Source organism: Megascapheus bottae, chromosome 23, assembly GCF_031878675.1.
Source record: "Megascapheus bottae isolate mThoBot1 chromosome 23, mThoBot2.hap1, whole genome shotgun sequence".
Classification (NCBI taxonomy): Eukaryota; Metazoa; Chordata; class Mammalia; order Rodentia; family Geomyidae; genus Megascapheus; species Megascapheus bottae.
In genome coordinates, this window is record NC_143531.1 from 26,448,462 (window position 1) to 26,469,909 (window position 21,448).

Genomic DNA, 21,448 nt, shown 5'->3' on the forward strand with positions numbered 1-21,448 from the left:
CAAATCAATGAGAATCATCTCGCCTTATCTCACCTCATCTTCTCATCACTCATCTCATCTCACCTCCAAAAAGGCAAAGAGCTGTGGCTCAAGTGGTAGAGTACCAGTCATGAGCTAAAAAGCTGAGAGAGAGAGAGAGAGAGAGAGAGAGAGAGAGAGAGAGAGAGAGAGAGAGAGAGAGAGAGAGAGAGAGAGAGAGAGAGAAAGCGAGAGAGAGAAAGCGAGAGAGAGAAAGCGAGAGAGAGAGAGAAAGCGAGCGAGCGCGGGAGGCAGACAGACAGACAGAGACAGAGAGAGACAGAAAGACAGAGAGAGAGACAGACAGACAGATAGGCAGGGAGAGAGACAGAGACAGAAATAGGAAAGAGGCTGAGTTCAGGTGAATACCAGCACACACACACTCACACACACAGTGTTCTGATCAGATTTCCTTTTTAAATTTAATTTTATTGTCAAGGTGATGTACGGAGGGGTTACAGTTCTATCTGGAGATAGATCTGAGTCAACCCATTGACTAGCATTATCTACAGATCTATCAGTCACTCAACAGCCATTTATTATCAGATAAGCAGCGGTGGTGTCTGGGTGTGATCGGAGTTTTAACTGAGGAGATTCACACCTCTGCATTTCACCTCTGGTTGCAGAACTTCCGATGGTGGCAAAGTGGTGGGAACCATACAAGTCAGTGTGGTGAGGATGGGGGAGACCGAGGATGGAGAAGCTGACCACATCACCACAGATGTACAAGGGCAAAAGGTAGGATCCCAGCTGGCACCCTGCACAGGTGACACACCCGCTGCCCCGGTCACTGCCACTCCGTGGTTCTGAAACCTGGGTAAATGAGAATCAGGTGGAACTGGCGTACAATATGTATGTGTCGTTTGCCTGGGGTGATGCAAAGCTATGCAGAGTTCAGAAACAGCCTCTCTTCCCTGGCCCGGCCTCTTCTCAGCCGGAAGGAAAGTATTGATCACCATTGCATTCTCTCTTAATTAACCCTGCACGGCGCGCACAGGGGATTCTGGGAGGGTGATTGCCTAAAGTCACCAGCTCTCCACTCCCAAGTTGTCTTGAAAAGAGATGAAGTTTTTACTTGGATTCAATTTTCATGTGAACAGACAGAAGATCGAAGAACTTGGCGCCCTATGAAACTATACAGAGAGGCATAAAATAGTATCGAACAGAGGGAAAGCTCTGGATGAGATATAATGCCAGCCAGAAATAAAACAACTTCACCCACCTTTTTCTTCTCCTTTTGTTCTTTTATTTTTGGTTTAATTTTGTTTTTAAGGTGATGTACCTACAGAAGGTCATGAGTACATCTCTTGCTGAACATTCTTCGCGGTTTTTCTCCCACTTTCCAAGTACTAGGGCTCAAGACTGGTGCTCTACCACTTGAGTCATACCTCTACTTCTTGCTTCATTGCAGATAAGAGACTCACAGACTGGGCTGCCTTTAAACTGTGACCCTCACATTTCAGCTTAGTGTGAGCTAGGATGGCAGGTGTGAGGCACCGGTGCCCAGCGGTCAAACGTCTCTTCTGTCTCCAATACATAGACATGATGCATGAAAATACACATGCAGGAATTTATCATCTCTCTGCTTCCCTTGCTCGAAAGAAACATGCGATTTAAAGTATCAGCCTGAACTCTTTTCCCAGGAATGCATCTATCAAGTTTAATGAAGCATTAGAGATACACAGTGTAGACCACTGCTTACAGTTCTCTCTGTCTCTTTCTTTCTCTATCTCTATCTCTATTTCTTTCTTTCTTTTTTTCTTCCTTCCTTCCTTCCTTCCTTCCTTCCTTCCTTCCTTCCTTCCTTCCTTCCTTCCTTTCTTTCTTCTTTCCTTTTTAAAATTAGTGTAATCCCTTCTTTTCACAGGTGTCCTGAAGGCAGGTGATGGCGCCTATGCTAGGAGAAATAGGCAGGACACTTCCCATTTTAAAGTAGTGCTGCTTTCCCTGACTCTAAATCGAATCCTGGAACCCTCCTCCCCGCTCACCTTCTCCTTGACTCCAGTCTTTCACTCTTAGGACGCTGTGAAAATTAAATCAGACTCTGCTCATAACTGAAGAACTTGATACCTAGGATTACTCCTTGCCAAATTCCTGCATAAGGTTTCTGGCTCAGTAAAGTGAACTCAAAAAAGAAAAAGATCTAACTGAGCTATTCTGAAAATAGAAGGTGGCAGCCACAGCACTCCCCGTGTATGAGTCATACGTTGACAGAAGTGGTAGACACCTCACACTGTGGAGACTCTCGACCTCCTGCAAACCCTGTGTAAAGTGACTCAACTCTCTCTACAGTCCTTACCAATGTATATGATTGCAGGAAGAATGTAAAGGAAAGGGATGTATGGAACTATATCAGCATTACGTCTGCGTGCTTCAAATTGCAGTCGTAATCCTCAGGGGGAGGACTGTGAATCACACTTGCACAGAACCTTCCTTTTTCCATGTTTTTATTGTGATGAATAGAAGGGTTACAGTTGTATTCACCACATAGAAGGTGCAGGACTTCACACACATTGATCCCCTTCTCATGTTTTTTGTCCCCATTTCCCTCCCCCAACCACTTCCCTCATCTTGTTTTTGCCTTCCCTTTCCTATTTCAAATAAATATATACACAATATACCAGATAACAAGGTAAGATACTGTAACAATAGGAGAACAACCAAGGGACAGCAAGAGAGATGAGAGATAACCTAGTACATCAAGAACAACAATCACTCGTTATATGGCTTTTGTTTCCATATCCTGGAGGTCCTTTCATTTAGCATCATACTATATGGCCTTATGTATCTAGGTTTTGCTCTGTTGTAAATCTCTGCTAGTAGAGCCCAAGGTTTCTACTGATTATGACAAATGAGGGAAACCATTGAGCCTAAGTTCCTTTGAGTCTGGCTTACTTCACTTGATATGATCTTTTCTAAGTCTTTCCATTTCCTGACAAATGGGGCGATGTCGTTCTTTCTGACAGCAGCATAGAATCCCATTGTGTATAAATACCACAACTTGTTAATCCACTCATCAACTGAAAGGCATCTATAGATTCATAAGGCCATATAGAATGATGCTAAATGAAAGGACCTCCAGGATATAGAAAAAGAAGCCATATAATGAGTGATTGTGGTCCCTAATGTACTATGTTATCTCTCACCTCTTTTTCTGTCCCTTGGTTGTCTCATATTGTTACAGTATTTCTCCTGGTTATCTGATATATTGTATATATGTCTATTTGATTATTTGAAGTTGGATAGGGAAGGGAGGAAAACAAGATGAGGGGTTGGGGTGCGGGGAGGGAAATGGGGACCAAGGCATGAGAAAAGATATCAATGTGTGTAAAGAAATGTACTGTCTACCTGGCGAATATAATGTAACCCTTCTATTCATTACAATTAAAAATATATGAAAAAATTCATTGTCTATTTGGCCAATGGTATGAGAATTGCATTTCCAAACCAACTGGGGAGTAAAGGAAAAAAAGGGCCTCCTGTGAGCTCTAGTTGATCAGAAAAATGAATTCAAGGACATTACATTTTAAGAGCTCTTTGTTGTTATGTCATTCCTTCTTAAAATTAGAACCTCTCTAAATGAATTGGGAAAGTCTACCTTTTGCCCATTGACAAATGTATTGGGTAATTCAGTGTAGGTCGCGGGGGAACCATACACACTACAGCTTTCTCAGTGATCCTCAAAGGAGGCCAGCCCTGCTGAAGGAAGCTGCTGGCAGGAGACGGAACTCACGCAGTGACAGCTGGGAAACAGCCAAAGGATTGCTGGTACAGTGAGTCCTGAATTCCCTTTGAGGACCAGCAGACGAAGGGCTGTTTCCCTTAGATATTATCCACCAAAGAACGATCCAGGCCTCTTGTTTTCATTTACATTTCCTAATTCTTATTCAAGGATTCTCTATGACCCCAACCTCTCCTATAAGAACCTATCCCTGTGGAAAACTGATCTCTACCTCCTGGGAGCAGGATTTTATTTCCTCTGCTAGATGTGGTCTCACAGGAAGATGAGGGAGTATGATACCTCACTAACAAATTGTCTACGACAATCTAATTCTATCCTACAGTACCATGCATCAATGGGCTTCTCTGTGTCCCTTCTCTCTTTCTGTCTTGAAAGAAGCATCATCGTGTAGCTATAGGTGCTAGAGAACAGCTTATTTATAACTGATTCACATAATATTTTCACAAATGATTCACATAAATGCTTTGTGTGAAATGTTTCCATCACTTTGTTGGAGAAAGAATACCTTTGGGCTTCTATAATTAGACTTTCTACCATGTTGTATCTTGAATTTAAAGTTTCTTTTACATAAAATTTAGAAAATAAATTCCTTTGTATTAATCTAAACTTAGCTCATTTGAAAGCTATACACAATTCAGCTGGTCAAAATGATTAACAACTGTAAAAACATATTAGGTACAGTTCTGTATTTGTAGTTCTATTTTTCCCTGAGTAGCCTTTACTCAGAGTCAAAATGTACTTTTCTAATTATATGATATGAGGATATTGCATATAACTATGAACAAATAATTGCACAATGATGCAAGCAGTGATAAAAGGTACACGATACATTGTACTTATAAACTCACATGTTGGATCATAACTTCTTTGTATAAGTTCTTAAAGATAATTTAGAAAAAAACAAACTTCATTATGAAGGTAAAACTAGAAACAATTTTACAAGAATGATTATAAGACTTCAAGACAATGGATATGATTTTACGAACAGAGCATAATGCATCATTTCTCCTGTTGATTATTTGCACGTGTCTCATGTGTTTTCTTTCTTTCATCCTTTTCCTAGTGTGCACTGGTATATGAATGCACAGCTGCAGATAACATCCATGGAAATGACAATGTACCTTTTCTGAATGCAGGTATGTCACTTGATTTTGAGTGCTTAGTGTACAGCAATAAACGTCACTTCTCTCTGAATTGTGACACCGAACTTTGCAAGCATCCTTATTCAATCATTTTTGAGCACAGCCAGCAGAGCTGAGCCAGACTGGAGGGTGCCACAAGAAAGATGGTAGGGCATCTTCCGTGATGACAAAGCCATTGATTCCTTCGGTTATTGAAGTGAATGTTATCTAGGACAAATGACTCTAGGAGACAGATGAATTAACAGGACTGTGAAGTGTCTGTTTAATTTGACTTCCTAATTATATAACTCATGAAATAAAGTTCATATGATTGACCTATGAAATCAGTAGGAAAAATCAAAACCACAATTGGACACTTTAGAGTAAATCTCTGTGTACCATATTACTTATAATTACATATTTTGATTTTATCACAGTATTAAATAAGACATAAAAAGTACTTTTGAATAAAATTGTGAGATACGTAGTATAGTTCAGTGTGTATAATGTGAATATGCAGAAAAATAAATTATTCTATAATTGCGTTATGTGACCATTCATTAATAATAGTACATAGTGGTGACTATAATGATATGCTAAATGTTGTATGTGAGCTCCTGTACTCAATCCTCCAAAACAGGTTTTTAGAAAAGAGAAACATCATTATTGATATTTTACAAATGAGGAAATGGTTCATTGTTCTGAGGGGACTTGTTCAGTATTTAATGTGTACAGAACTGAAATGGGTTTTGCTACCAAAATCTATTTCTAATAGTAAAAAGGCACAAATCTTGACATTGTTCTTCACATGATGAAAGTCTTAGTATTCTTTCTTGACCTGTCAAATGCTGTATATTTAGGCAGTGCCATGGGTAGCATGAAAACATATAGAACTTCTAACCCTTATGGATACATGACTCCAGAACTGTTATCAGTGCTTCCTTGAAGGAGACATCTAGAAATGTGAAATGGAGCAAGGGGCACGTCATGGTGGCAGAGGAATCAGGTCATTGAGAAATATCTCAGAACAGTCAACTCTGCTTACCCAGAAAAGTGGACACACAATAAAATTTCAGCTGGTTCTCAACCGATGACTAAATGACATAGACTTTTTTCTGTGGGAGGATGCACATTTGTATTGAAGAAGTGAAGCCAGAAGATGTACATTAGAGTGTCAAAGGTTCTACCCAGAAGCGAGATAGTCCAGAAACTAAATATAGCTGATGAACCATCACTACATTGGACCCACATAAACTGTTATCCAAGACTGCCTCACAATTGCTTTTTCACCTAAAATTTGACTAAACCTTTAGCGTTTTACTTTAATATTCAGATAATCGATTTAATTTACTTAATGTCAGTGTAGAAAAAATAAATTGAGTGTGATAAATATTCAGTTCATGTTGAATATAGTTCAAATAACTCAGAGGAACATCAGAATAATTTACACTAGAATTATAAGGTAATTTAAAAATATTTGTTCATGTAGACCTTGTGTCATTTATTTTTTTTACCCAGCAAAGGCAAATGACATTTTAAGAAACTGGTTTGTTAACTATAAATTGCAAATGGAAAGAGAAAACATTATTCCTCAATAAACAAATATCTTATGGATAGAAGAAGAGATAGAGATCATAAATTGAAAGTTAAGCCTTTGAATGCTAATATCTAGGCCCATAGTCTGTGAAGTGTGGGTGCTAGCAGCCACACGAACCTTTGAGGATTACTGAATGACTAGGGACTTTGTACAAATTGTACTAAGGTGGAAGAGTAGCCCCTTGGATTATTGGAGCACTGCATTCTGCAGTTGGGGCCAGTTCACTTGGTGAAGGGAAAATGGATTCTTGCTATTCTCTTTCTGTGGAGTTGACAGTCTTGACAGCAATAACCCACTCTGAGACTCAGAAGGTCTTTCTGAAGGGGAAACTTTTTTTGAGTGATATTGGGAAAGATCAGATGAAAGTCAGTAACATAAAGGCTAGATTCTTTACAACCTTTCAAAAATAAAATCTAAGGACTAGCCATAAAATATCTCCATTCAAAATAAAACCTGCATTGTGCAGGTATGGAATATGTATGACTTTGGCCTGTGTGTGCCTTGCTCTTTTGTTCTATTTATTTATCTGTCTGAACTCAGCAGCTTTATCATGAATGCACTGGTTCCCATGTGGAATTGTTTTTTGCATTTTTTTTAATGAATAGGGAAAAGGAAGTATTGACATTCTTCTCAGGACTCCATATTAATGTGTGGCGAGGAACTTGCCAGCGTTGAGTGAGTTATGGACTTCACTGGGTGGGTAGCAGGGAATGTCATATTGGTGTAGCACCTCACCCCTCTATATATCTAGAGATTTCATTTGTCATTCCAGACTTTTGCTTGTCTATGGTAAAAAGCAAAACTCTTTGCTCTTGAAGTCTTATTCCTACCACACCCTATTTATCTCACAAGTAGTGTGCGTGTGTGTGTGTGTGTGTGTGCATGTGCTGAGAATCTGAGGGGCAGAGAGCAGGAGAAATAGCACAGAGAGCCCTGGGTAGAATTTACAATTCCATAAGAAAGATGTTTTATTGCCGTTGTTGTCTGGAAAAACAAATGGATGCTAGAAGACACAGCAAGTATTAGATATGGAAAGTTCATCTGTACTTTGACTTTTAAATTACGTAGGTCATTAAAAAATATTGATGTTAAAATAAGAGATGTCAAGCCAGTTGCTCAGAACTGCAATCCTGCTACTCGGGGAACTGAGATCTGAGAATCAGCATTGCAAGCTAGTCCATGAGAAAGCTGGACGTGGAACTGGGGCCCAAGGGGTACAGCGATCGATGGTCTTGAGTCACAAGTTCAGCGACAGGGCCATGGCTCTGATTTCAAGCCCTAGAACCAGACTATGCACAGCAATAATAGAAGACTTCATTCCTTAATTATTTTTCTTAATTAATGCATTTAAGTAAAATAGTATGAAAGGAAAGCTTAGAGCTCATTTATATCAGGGAAAAGAGGCTAAGGACAGGTATGTTGAATATGGAGAAGTCTTTCTGGTAGGTTTAGCCCTCACAGGGTCCTGAGGTGAAGGGTTCTGGCTAAGTCACACTAACCGAGGCACCTTGTCTGTTACCCATCATTGCGCGGGAATGGATGGTCTCTTGTGGTATTTCTAATAATGGGCAGTCCACACTCTCAAAAGGGGTGAGATCCACGTCTGGGTTTGTGGCTTCTTTTAATTTCAGTGATCACAAAGTCTGACTTTCTTTTGTCTCTCAAATATTTGAAACTGAGAGTGTGTTTTTGCTCTGCATGTGTTTTTCTTCTTTTAAACATTTCATAAACATTTTCATTTCAATCAGTTTTAAGTGATGACACATAACAACTTCTTGTCATTTACAGTTTTATTTTTTCCCCCTTGAGAGTTACCATTTATAGCTAAGAATCCTGATTAGAGATAAAACATTGAAAGAAACCTTTTTTTTTCAAGATGGTGATTCTCTCTAGGTTATTTCATTCTTTACTTGCTTTGGAAAAAATTCTACTTGGCCCATGGTTCCTCACCGGAAGCCAAATCTGAAGAGCTAATAGGCTCTGTCAAAACGATGTCTCCTGTTGTTGCGTTTTGAGTTAGTCTCCCCATCTGCACTATCAGATCTGACATCGCAGGGAGGCCGACCAGAACCAGGATTCAAATTTCTAATGTCCAAGCTCCCATATGAAGAACATTCATTCCTGTCTCCATTTTTCTACCTCCCTTCCCCCTAAACCTAAACTCCTCATACAAGACATGTTTCAGCAATCTGGTGTTCATTTCATTACACCATCTATTAACTGTTCGAAGGAGTTGCACCGTTGAAATCATTCCTGCAGACGTCATTCTGTTCTTCTCTAGCCCTTTCTCTCACCTGTATCTTGTGTGAAAGGTAAATTGCATGGGTGTGTTTCTGGACTCCTCAAATGTTTTTCTTATCCTCTCTGTACTTATAGCAAGACTCTGGATGCTGCTAATGACACTTGTTGAGGTTTTTTACTTCTTAAAAGAGCCAACATAGATATCAGATGTACAGAAATCTTAAGATCTTTTCATGAACAAATGGGAGGGACTCAGTTTCAAATGGGATTTACAAGGTTTTATTCTTAATACGATAGAACACTTAGAGAATAGACTGTGTTCGTACATTCAGCTGAATAATGAAACAATTAAACAACTGCATAATTAAAAGGATAGAATGAATGGATTCTACACAACATTCTGTAGTCCATTCAAGTGGGGATTGTGAAAGGCCTACAGCCATTAAAGTCAGATTCCATTTATATATGTCACCTTTACCACATCCTGGAAACAAGGAGTGTGTGGAGAAGTATAGGGAAGAAAACCTGATGAAATACCTGTTGGAGTTTTTGATTATCCCTGAGCTACCCTGAATCACATTTCCGAAGTCCTTGCTGTGATCAACTCACTGATTGCTTGGCACTCTTTTATTTACAGAAACAGACAAGAATAGCATACCTGTCGAGTTCTGGTTTACTGCCTTCTCTTCCCCAGGTTGCTTGAGCAGCAGTCCTTTTATGTCTTCTGTTGTGTGGGTGTTGTTGTACAGTTCTGTCCTGAGAATGATCAGGTTCATTGCAGTTTGGCTTTCACAATGGCTGAATCTCACAGAAACACAGGTGGCATGCTACCTGGTTAAACGTTCCAATTGTGGAGTCCGAGAGAGTAATAGAGATATTGCAGTGACATTGCCATATGGGGAGAATGTAACTGTCACTTCCTTCCTGTTCTTCCTTCCTGTCAAAGGATGGAACTCAAGGTCAACTTACCCATCCAGGTGGGAGCCAATGTTATAACGTTACACAGATCAAATCATCTCAAGACCATGATGTGTTCTCAGATAGAATACAGGTTTTTCTCTTGGTGGTATCAGTCATATTTTTTTTGCATTTCTTTTGACAAAAGCTTTGTAACAATAGAGTCTGGAACACACGTAGATCTGACTTTACACAGACTAGCTATGACATAGTAGCTAAGGAGATGAGCCCATTTCCTGGTTAGAAAAGCACAAATGCTTGTTGCAGTGGAGAGTCAAGGCAAAGTCATTCACACAGTCTTTGGCTCACGTATCTTACTTCAAGAAATAGGAGCAGTCCAATACAGTCTTTGGTTAATGCATACTTGGTGGTTAGAGAAATCCAGAGCTCAATAATCAAACCGACCTTGAATTCTGCTTTAGCTATTTCACAAAGCTTTTTTTTTTTTTTTTTTGCCAGTCCTGGGCTTGAACTCAGGGCCTGAGCATTGTCCTTGGACTTTCTCAACGCTAGAGCTCTTCCACTTGAGCCTTAGCACCACTTCTGGCTTTTTTTTTCTATGTATGTGGTACCAAGGAATCGAACCCGGGTCCTTGTGCATGCTAGGCAAGCACTTTAACCACTAGGCCAAACTCCCGGCCTTCACAAAGCTTTTTATTTAGAACATTGGAACATTATTTAAAGTACAATTTTCCTAAAATATAATTATTACTCTACAAAAGGCCAGAAAAAAATCCAGGAATGTTTCTGATGTTTTATATTTCTTGTTAAACTTTGGTGCACACATGGAACAAAGTTATTCACCACCTATTAGCACTGAAGAAACATTTTGCCCTAAGATATGTAACTCATTGTGTGACAGGATGCTGGCTTCATGAGGAAGAGTCAAGTGGTCAAATAGAACTGAACTTTGAACTCTGAGCAACCTACCTTTCAGCTATACCACCATACATTTTTTTTCATTAGGATTTTTTCAGGTAGGGGCTCATGCTTTTTCTCTCAGAATAACCTCAAACCCCAATTCTTCTACCAGTGTCTTCCATGTAGCCAGAATTTTAGGAATGCTCAACCATACCTTGTTAATTGTTTGAGATTAAGTCTCTTAACTTCTGGTCTTGTATGTTGTTGAACACAATCTTCAAGTGTTATCTTAATATCTGACTTTACATTCTGTTTCTGAATTTTTTTTAAATTTTTGTGTCTATCACCCTGTCTCTGCCAATCCCACTGCCCACCCTATCCTAACGAGTTTCTGTAGTCTCCTTGACTTGCTTCTGATAATATGTAGCTTCAAGAAGGTGTATCATTGAGTCACTGACAGTCACTGCTCAGTATGAGAATTTTGGTAGCTAGGAAGTAAAAGGAATGAAGCTTTATACACCAGTTTTTATTGGGAAAACTTTGAAGAATGGCTGGAATAAGATTATCTCTTGCTACTTATGAGACAAGTAGTAAAGTTGGCTGAGATCCATAACAAATTGATAAACAAGACTTCAAGTGTGTATTATGTATATGTACTTAAATTTCTATCCACATCGCAGCTATAGTTATCTTTAGGAAACATGTACTACACATAAGCTACATAAACTAAATTAAAATAGAATAGGAATAAATCAATAGGGGCTAAACAGAAGAATCACACTGAGTATATTTATAAATTGGAATTTGATGTACCTTTTTGTGAGTATAGAAAAAACTTTCAGAAACTACAGAAAAAAAATGTGATCCCCAAACCAAAAGTTCTTAGAAATTCAAATATATACTAGTGGGTTCTTACAAATAGTAGGTTTTTTTTTACAAATTTAAAATTTACAATTCCACCTTAAGCAATGACTCCTCTGTGTCCGACGTATATTTGTTTATGATTTAACTACTACTGCTTTGCATGTTCCTCTTTAGTGTTAAAGAATCCAGTGTGCAAATTGTATCGATTTCCCACATCAGACAATAAGTGGATGCGTATTCGGGAGCAGATGTCAGAGAGCATACTTTCTTTCCACATTCCTAAGGAATTGATTTCCCTTCACATAAAAGAAGATTTGTGTAGGTAAGTGAAAACAATCCATCATTGTCTTGCACTCCAATTTTTCATTTCATCATGTCATTTCTTTTGTAATGTTTTGGGTGAAAAAATTTTATTTTGTATATATTTCCCATATAAAACTTGTTTTAAAATATATATATGTAGAGTTTGACATGGATGAACTGAGCAATCCATATATATGTATGCATAATCTTTCTTATTACTTACGTCTATCAATGTACTTTTTTACCACGTATGATGAGACTGTTGATGTCCAGAGACTTTCCAGCTCTTCTCAGAGTTCTGGATTAAGACCAAGTTTCAGACCTCGATTATCGCTGTCTGCTGTGGTGGCCATAAAGGCATTTTGGCTAATGATCATTTGACATATGACTACTCAGAATTGGAATGCTCTGTAAGTAGAAATTATACAAAAGACCTTAAGTTCCTAGTGCACATACACAGGCAAATGACTCAATAATGACATGGTAGTGTCCTTGATATATTGACATGAAATGAAAGTATATCGGTGAAGTTCATCTCAACTGCCTTGGTTTTCTTACTTTTAAGTAGGGCTGATAGAAACTTGGAAATGACAAATCTGATTTTCTTTTTGTGTGGTTTGAGGAATATTTTTATGGACATGTTGGTAATGAGCCAATAGCTTGAGCTTAGAGCTGCAGCAATTCTTGTCTCTTTATCTATTTTATTACTGCATCTTTTGAATCCTATTTGATTTAAAGACAATTCATCCTCAGCCTTAGTCTACTTGTTTGTGACAAGGCTTTCAAATGTTTGCGGGTCTTGAAGCTATATGAAGTAACTGATAAAATGTGTTTATGCCAATGAGCAACGTTGTTGTACAACAAAATGAAATTAGTTCCCATAATGAGGCAGAAGAATTTGAGAGCTTATTGGCTGAAAAGAATACCTTGGAACTGTGACTAATTAAATAATTTGTTTCTCTGCTGTCTAAACAGACTTACAATGACTTTTAAAGTGTTGAATTATATATTATGCTAAACACACTAAGACTCTTTGAGGTAATTGATACTTTTTTCATAAATGGTGTTCTTCAAGTGCTGATGTTTATACTAGAGAATGAAATGCCACATTCCTGCTTTATGCTCACAGTGACATATAGAGTTCATAGTAGTATCAGACCTTTCTGCTAGGCTTTAAGGTGTTCAGAAATGATATCCTGACCTATGCAAGTCTGGGCACTGTAAGTAGAGTAAGTCAAACTCAGTTGCTAGGATAGCCTCAGGAGCTGCACAGATAGGCTAGGACAAAGCAAGTTGAAGCTTCTAACTTGCAAGTTGAAACAGGAGTTGAATGGCTAGTGTGGAAATTGAGTTTTATGAAACGGATCCAGATATAAGGAATAATGATGGAATGAAAAACAAGGAGATGAATGTTTCAGGCAGCCAAGTGAGGGAAACTGGTCCACAGAAATCAGATAGTGGGGTGGACACAGGACAAAAGCAGATGAGCTGTGTTAGGAACCAGTATCCTGACGTGAGAGTCCACTGCAAGAATGAGTTCATGGAAGTCTGTGTGGAGAGAATTATTCCCACTTGAATCTGCTACCAGGAATAGATAATTTTCAAGAAGAATTCCCAGGAAGGACAATCAGGCTGTCGTATAAAAGTGAACATTGAGTCTGTCTTTGAAGGCAGGAAAGACTTTGAGTCATTCTCCTCAACCTGGTTCTGTTGAAGGGGTGCCAACAGGCAACAAGAACTACTCCTACTAGAGTCAAGAAAGAGTCGCCATTTCCCACAAAGAGCTGGAAGTGGGTAGATCCTCTCACAGGGGTGATGGATCAGGAAAGGACTTGGTACCCAGGCATGAGCTGGAAGTACCAGGAAGGACCTGGCATCATCTGTCAACTGAGAAACCGAGGGAAATTTCCAGATGAAGCACGCTGGAGAAATTAGGAGTAGGCTTATTCTACAAAGTGCATCTGAACTTATCTCACTACGGACGGCATCTGCAGGGCTGTGTCTAACTATCCATCCCCAAACTCCTGCTAAACCATCTAGGAACACACAGACAATGGAAAATGACGGTACTTCACAGAGCACCAGAACATATTAACATAATAACATGCTATTATACTGTATACTATCTTTAACACAACTAATTTTAGGTCACTATTTGGGGTGAGGGTTGAAAAGCGTACTTGATGGACCATTTATGCCATTTCATTTTATGAATGAGAGAAAATAAAGAAAAGAAGCCAGAATTCTGTCCCAGTCTGTCCTTTGTCATCAGTTTAGAAATTTCCCAACGATGAAACAGCTGTTCCTCTGCTGCGTGTATTCAACATTTGAGTCTGAACACAGTGTTGTCTCCACTCTCCTCCTACTGATATTTCTGTCTCTGTCCATCTAGTGACAGAAACTCCTGGGGAGATGCAATGAGTCTGTAACAAAGAATATATTAAACCACTGCATTTTGCCAGGCAGGAATCCTTATCATTTCTATTGTTTTTGATTTTCTCTCTCACAGGCAGTGTTATCACCTCCCCTGTCCTCTTGTCTTTCACCATATTTCTTGTATTTTTTTCTGTGTAGATTCATAGCAAATATCCACCGCCATAGAGAAGGCAGGCGGGCAGCTTGGGTGGGGCCAGAAGATCTGTCCTGCCAAGGGTGAAGTACAGAGAGAACTTGGAGCCAAGATTGTTCAGAGAATAAGATCATATTTCAATTTGATGAAACTGAACTGTATAAAAACCTGATCGGTCTGGATACTGCCTAAGGGCAGTGATGACTAGCCTTTTCATAGCTTCTGCTCTCCTAATGCCTTTTCCATCACTCTCCTGTCACTTCAACCTGCTAAAGAGGCAACAATGAAACCGTAACCTGCTAAACGGAAAAAAGAGAAGAAGAAGAAAAAATCCCCCTGAATGCTCAAAAGAGAAACATAGGGAAAGAAATCACAGAAAAGATGACTAGTCCCTTGGGCAAAATGTAAGAAGATATGATTATTATAAAACAGAATCAGCAATCTATTAAAAGATTCATCAGAAAGGAAAAGGACAAGAGAGAATGATGATAGAGGAAATTATGAAATTTTGAAGTACAGCAAGCTGAGTGAAATCTACTGAGCCAGTGGCAAAATCATGTGTGTAACGTGGAAGACAAATATGACAAGCCTTTTCTAAATGCTAAGCAAAGGTGTAAACAAGTTCAGAGAGATGAGGGTGAAGATTTCAGGTGTACAGAGCAGAGATGGGATCTGGTAAACAATTTTATCTTCTCAGGGGGAGAGGGGCCATTTTCATGATCACCATGACTATGTAGCTGAGACTACAGTTTTTCATTTTCCCTTTAGATACTTTCAGACTGACTTTGCACTTCTTTATCCAATGGGATGGTATCAGCTAATGGCACATGAGAGGTGTGACCCTCACCTATCATTATTTATGGCCAGGTTACTACTGTTTTATGAATAAAAAGTGATTGAAATGGCATAGCTCATGATGCAAGAGCTCAGACTGTCATTAAAATTCTTTCTAGAAACAAAACCTACCTGAAGATATAAGTCATCCAACTGAGAAAATCATTTCAAGAGAACTTTTTGTATTATAAACTTAATACAACATAAAATTGAATTATGCATCTCATACCTATAATTCTAGCTACTCAAGAGGCTAAGATCTGAGGGGCATGGTACAAAGCCAGCCCTGGCAGAAAAATGGGTGAGATTCTTCTCTCCGCCAGGAAACTGGAAGTGGTGCTACGGCTCAAAGGGGTAGAGCGCTAGCCTTGAGGTACAGAGCCCAGGCCCCAAGTTAGAGCCTCATGACCCACAAAAGAAAAATACATTATGCTCTAAAACTGATCTGCAACCTAAGTAATTAAGGGAATAAGATATCCTTGAAAAGTACCCAAGGCATCATGAGGTAGACTGGCAAAAATTTCACTCTGAACGACTTTGTCAGCTGCTCTTGTGCTACTTCTATTCGGATGCTTTGGTCCTGTGTTCTCCCTTGCAGCCATGAGTAGATCAGCTCTGCCCTGGGCTGCTAGAGGACTGCAGCTGTCTGCACAGCCCTAGTGTGTGACTTTTGCACCCAGAGCTCACTAACTCACTTCCACACTTAGAAACCTTCCAAACAACAATCATTGAAATCCAGAGCGTTTTCTTCAGAAAAACAAAAACAAAAAAAAAGAACACTACTAGGTCTCTTTATAAAGGATATATTTATATTATGGGGAGCCTGTCTGCCTCTTCTCTAAACCTCTGTGGGAAACATTCCATTCTGTTATCACATTTTGGTGGGGACTTACAGGCCAGTAAGTGACTGCTGTGGAAGCTATGTTATTAAAACCTCAAGCCCAGAGTCTAAGATAGGGCCGTGAACCCCCACAGACCAAAAAAAGAGACGTGGTGAAGAGCAGAGAAGAGATGCATTCCATGGAAATCCTGGGAACACAGCAGAGCAGTGCATCTTCCGGGCTGCATACCAGTTCACCTTAAGTTATACAGGGGAAATCGAGGCAGGAAGTGAGAAAGGCATGCAGCGTAAAACAGTCGCAAGTCACAGGTGCTTCCGGAGGGCTTTCTCTCAGTCTTGGTCTGTGGAGGAGTTGCTGCTTCACCATTGGAATAGGAGCAGGAAGAGGCTCCCTGGTGCCTGGCCTACTATTTGAGGCATTGTTTAGTCTTCCACATAGACCCTTCCCAAGCGGTCTTCTCTTTCCTGGAACCCAGGACACATGGAAGATGACTGCAAGAGGGAGCAGTGTGAACTGTAGTGACTTTACGTGGCCCAGGAAAAACATCCACCACATCTCTTTATATCTTAATCCTTTATGAGACTTGTAGGAAATAGACTAATAGGCGCAAAGAAAAATGTGGATTTTTTATTAAGTCAGGAAATATAATACAAACTCAGTCATGACCCTATATCAATTGTCAATAAAACATGTTTTCTTAAAAGGCCAGAGTAAATATTTTTACTTCTGGCTCTACTTCTTGGTCTCCTATTATTTCAACACACAAGCAGGTGTAGACTATGTTTAAAATGAATAATTGTGGCTGTATTTCAGTCAGACTTGTTTACCAAAGCAGAATTGGATTCTCAGTTGTCAAGGTGATGAATTTATAAGTGCAGGCAATCCTTAAAATCTATGAAGTATGGATTTTGAAAAACCTTGGGTTTTCGTGATAATTTTCCTCTCTCAATATCCTTTTTCATCCCAGTTTTAGTCTTTTATATGCTAATTGGTAACAGTATAGTCGATGTTTCTGAGTCAGAGTGGTGCCAACTCCCTGTGGGAATGTTTGGACAATTATTTCATTATTTGCTCACATAACTACCCCATTTGACCAAGAAATGAGAATAAGAAATTGCAGACACTGAAATGATTGATTGTAGTCTCATAAACTCACAGCAGTTTCTTAAAGTTGGGTTAAGGGCTTAGTTGTGAAAGAAAACAGGAAGAAATAACTAAGGAAACATTAGGGAAATATAATAAAATTATGTCTTAAAGAAAAGACGCTATTGGTAGTTTCATAATAATTTTCAACTTAGGAATCAGATATTACTCATCACATCTAAGCATATTAATTTTCACACATATGAGCTGGCATATATTTCACAGACAATACTAGTGTAGATCAATGTACAAGGAGCCATGTATGTACAGTTTGTTGGCTTGCGTACTGCATACACATGGCATACATAAATAAAGTGAATTGTATCTCCTGTAGCCAATCCTGGCAGTGAGTATGAACATAGGGCCAGGCCAGGGAGATGATGGACTCATACCCGCTTCTACAGTTGTCACAGGCAGCATCTGCCCTCACCTACAGCTGCCAAAAACCCTTCCTGTTATGCTCACAGCATGTGTGACATTTGGATTCGACATGAACTACTTTTATTAAATTCAGGATCGTGCGTATACAGTGTTAGGGCTGAGACACAGTGTCTGTCCCTTGGGGGGTTCTCTATGACTGGGCTAAGCACTAGCACCTTCTGAGTTCAGGTTCAGATCCCAAGACAGCTTTCCAATGGGCATGGAAGTGTTTTCATAACACTGCGCTCTGAGTTTTATGTATGGCTCACATTCAGAAAATTCTCAAGCAGGAAATCTTAGCCATCACTCACGTTCTGTTACTGCTGTGAACAAAGCCTTACACCGCGCGTTCTGATTTTCTGAATGCTTGTTCCTGGAGGCACAGTTTAGAAATACATAAAATATATATTGAGTTTTTACCGTGGAAATAATTCATAGCTGCTATAAAATCATTCAAAAAAAGAAAATGTGACAAAGGAAAAAATAGTAAATTCATTCTAAATCCCTTTCCAAGAAGAAAAATCAAGATCTTTTAAATTCTACATTGAGCCTCATCTTCTAAACCTCAAGTGAAGTGGGCAGAATCCCCCTTCTGCTTGGACCTCGGAACTGTATTCTTAAATATACTTTCATACTCTTTAGGTAATTGTACAAAGGAGTTGCCGTTGGGCAGAGCAGTTCTTGAATGCAGCACCTCTTGATTAGTGTGTCATCCCTTTTAACACTCCCACACACACCCCCCAGCCCTCCCAAGGCTTCCCCCACCTTCCTTAATTAATTGGTTATGTATTTCATTTTTTGCCATTTCATAAGCAGTTTGCAGTACAGTTCATGCTGATCCGTGTCTTCCCTTCAGTGTCTTCACCCCCCTTTCTATCCACCCTTTTCGTTTTTCTCAGTTCTGTGGCATGCACAATGCATTCTTGCCTGCATCCTACTCCATTCCCCCATTCATGCTTTTCATAGACACATCATCTCTCCTCTCCACCCTCCCTTGCAAGTCCCCCTTTTCTAGTACTCATTGCATTAGTCTTTGACTTACTCTTTCTAAAGGGTTACACTATTTGTGCTCCCCATGGATTCTTTCTTTTTTGTGTATGATGATAACTACCATACTTAATAGTTTATTTTGGGCATTGTCTTTTTCACTTTAACCTAAAACTTTTTTTATATTTTTTTATTGTAATTAATAGAAGGGTTACAGTTATATTCACCAAATATAAGGTGCATTAATTCACATACATGGATACGCTTTCACATGTCTTGGTACCCATTACCCTCCCCCCCACCCCCCACCCCCATCTTGGTTTCCCCCCTTCCCTATCAAATTTCAAATAACCAAATACAAATAAATTCAGTATATCAGATAACAAAGTGAGACACTGTAACAATATGAGATACCCAAGGGAGAGCAAAGGAGATGAGAGACAACATAGTACATTAAGGACAACAATCATTCCTTATATGGCTTTTGTTTCAATATCCTGGAGGTCCTTTCAATTAGCTTCATACTATATGGCCTTATGTATCAAGGTTTTGCTCTATTGCAGATCTCTGCTAGGAGAGCTTAAGGTTTCTACTGATTATGACAAATGAGGGAAACCATTGAGCCTAAGTTCCTTTGAGTCTGGCTTACTTCACTTAATATGATTTTTTCTAAGTCTTTCCATTTCCTAACAAATGGGTCCATGTCATTTTTTTCTGACAGCAGCATAGAATTCCATTGTGTAGAAATACCGCAACTTGTTGATCCACTCATCAACTGAGGGACATCTAGGTTGGTTCCATATCTTTGCTATGGTGAATAGTGCTGCAATGAACATTGTTGTGCTAGTGGATTTAGTATGCCCTGGATTTTGGATGGTTGGGTAAATGCCAAGTAGTGGAATTGCTGGGTCATAGGGAAGCTCTATGTTTAGTCTTTTGAGGAACTGCCACACTGCTTTCCATAGTGGTTGAACGAGTTTGCACTCCCACCAACAGTGTAGTAGTGATCCCTCCTGGCCACATCCCCTCCAGCATCTGTTGTTATTCGTTTTCCTGATTCTGGCCATTCTAACTGGAGTGAGGTGGAATCTTGGAGTTGTTTTGATTTGCATTTCTTTTATGACCAGAGATGTTGAGCATTTCTTCATGTGTCTATAGGCCATTTTTGTTTCTTGTTCAGAGAAGACTCTCTTTAAGTCTTTGGCCCATTTTTTAATGCTCCCCATGGATTCTGTCAGACTTCATTTGTAGCGGCTTGGATGCCTCCGGGTATGCTTACTTCTGGATTTTTGTAGTCACATTCGAGTTCCCTCTCAGGAGGTAAAGCATGTCTCCTGCTTCTCGGGGCCTGGTCCTTCCGTTTCCTTAGGAATGGCTCGGTGTCGTTTTTTCTGGTGTAGAATTGGATAGTGTAAGTACACCATGTGTCTTGATCCATTCGTCCACTGAGGGCCATCTGAGCTGAGTTGTATCTTCAATACATCTGCAATTCTACAAGATGATCTTAGATAAAAATGAAAGCTACTGCACCATTAAGCTATGTTATGTTAGTATATGTACATAAAAGAAGGAATTTTACTATTTTTTTTACTTTCTTTTCCTTGGAAAGAAGATTTAGAAGGGTAATTTTTTTCACACCAATACAAAATTAATACACAAATACTTGCAAAGAACCTAAGAGATTGAGATTTACCAGTTCATAGAAGTTTGGTTTTCTCTAAGAGCTTGACTTCTGTCTAATTATCAAGTCTATTCAAAATTTAGCTCTTTCCTGGGCTTTATTATAAAAATTTCAGATGCCTTTGTCAGTTTAGGAAAATTACACTTTATTTTTTGAAATTTTACTTTCCCTGAGGCCCTAACCAAGATACTATAGATGTATGGCTTACTGCATTGACATTGTATCAGGTAGAGAGGGATTCTTCATTCTCTTACAGGATGACTAGTAACTGAGATGTCTCATGTTCCATCCAACCTCATGAATCATCCTTGGGCATACTATTGGGGTGTCCTTGTGTCCTTCTCCTTGTCCTTGAAATGCCAACACTTGGCAGCTTTATTTATTTATTTCCTGGTTGTATACCTCTTTCAAAAATGTTGGCTTTTATAGCACCTGAACAAGTCCTCAGTGAGCCTGGTGGGATACTTTAGATTTCATGTGCTCGTACATTGTGGAGAGGGAAGGCAGTGTCATCTATGGACTGCTTTCTACCATCGGCTTCACAGCGTGGCGTGTTGCCATGCTGAAGGAGCTTAGCCCTGTCATGGCTATCGTGAGGGAAGGCCGTGCTGCATAGATCATCTTACAGCTTTGTTTCCCTCTGTAGTGAGAAGATTCTATTCAGAATTTAGCTGATACCTTCACTGTTTTGTTTTTGAGAAGTTTAACTAATTAACTCATAGTAATGATATATACAGGATTCTTTCATCTAGAAAAACTGAAAGATGGAAGGAAATAGCAGCTTATTTCTAAGGGACTGCCTTTATAGAAGGAAAGAGGGATCAATACATTGAAAATGATTGATTGTCTTTTTGTCCGTGTAGTGTGTGTGTGTGTGTGTGTGTGTGTGTGTGTGTGTGTGTGTTTACCTTTTTTTATAGTGCTTCAAACTTTATAGTCCTTTGAGCTCAGGTTGAGTGCAGCTAAGTTATAGAGGTCTTTCCCAACTACCACGAATAAAATTTTTGCAGTTTAGTTCCATGTGGCCACATATTTTGTTTATGTTAGAATTTTCTTCACATTCTGTACTATTTCAAAGTTTTCCAAGCTAAGTCCCACGGAAGTACGTTAGTTACTACACAAAATGATGGTACCTATATAGTGTATGCCTTGTGCCAGCTACAAGTGCTCTATTAAATCATAGAGAGCCCATGTATGTGTTTTGATACAACGTGTGGCCATACCGCATTGGCTTTACCAAAAAGTATAAATTCCTGTGCAATAAAGTG

General features: G+C 39.3%; 1 protein-coding gene across 5 annotated transcripts in view; it reads left to right on the top strand.

Moving 5' to 3' along the window:
• Window positions 1–21,448, top strand: part of Inpp4b (inositol polyphosphate-4-phosphatase type II B) — a 461,147-nt gene that overhangs the window by 331,755 nt on the left and 107,944 nt on the right. For all 5 annotated transcript variants that reach the window (XM_090356905.1, XM_090356906.1, XM_090356907.1 and 2 more), the window contains 3 exons: window positions 645–756; window positions 4,824–4,896; window positions 11,576–11,723. In XM_090356905.1, coding sequence (XP_090213031.1) covers window positions 645–756; window positions 4,824–4,896; window positions 11,576–11,723 — 333 coding nt within the window. The remainder of the gene's footprint in view (window positions 1–644; window positions 757–4,823; window positions 4,897–11,575; window positions 11,724–21,448) is intronic.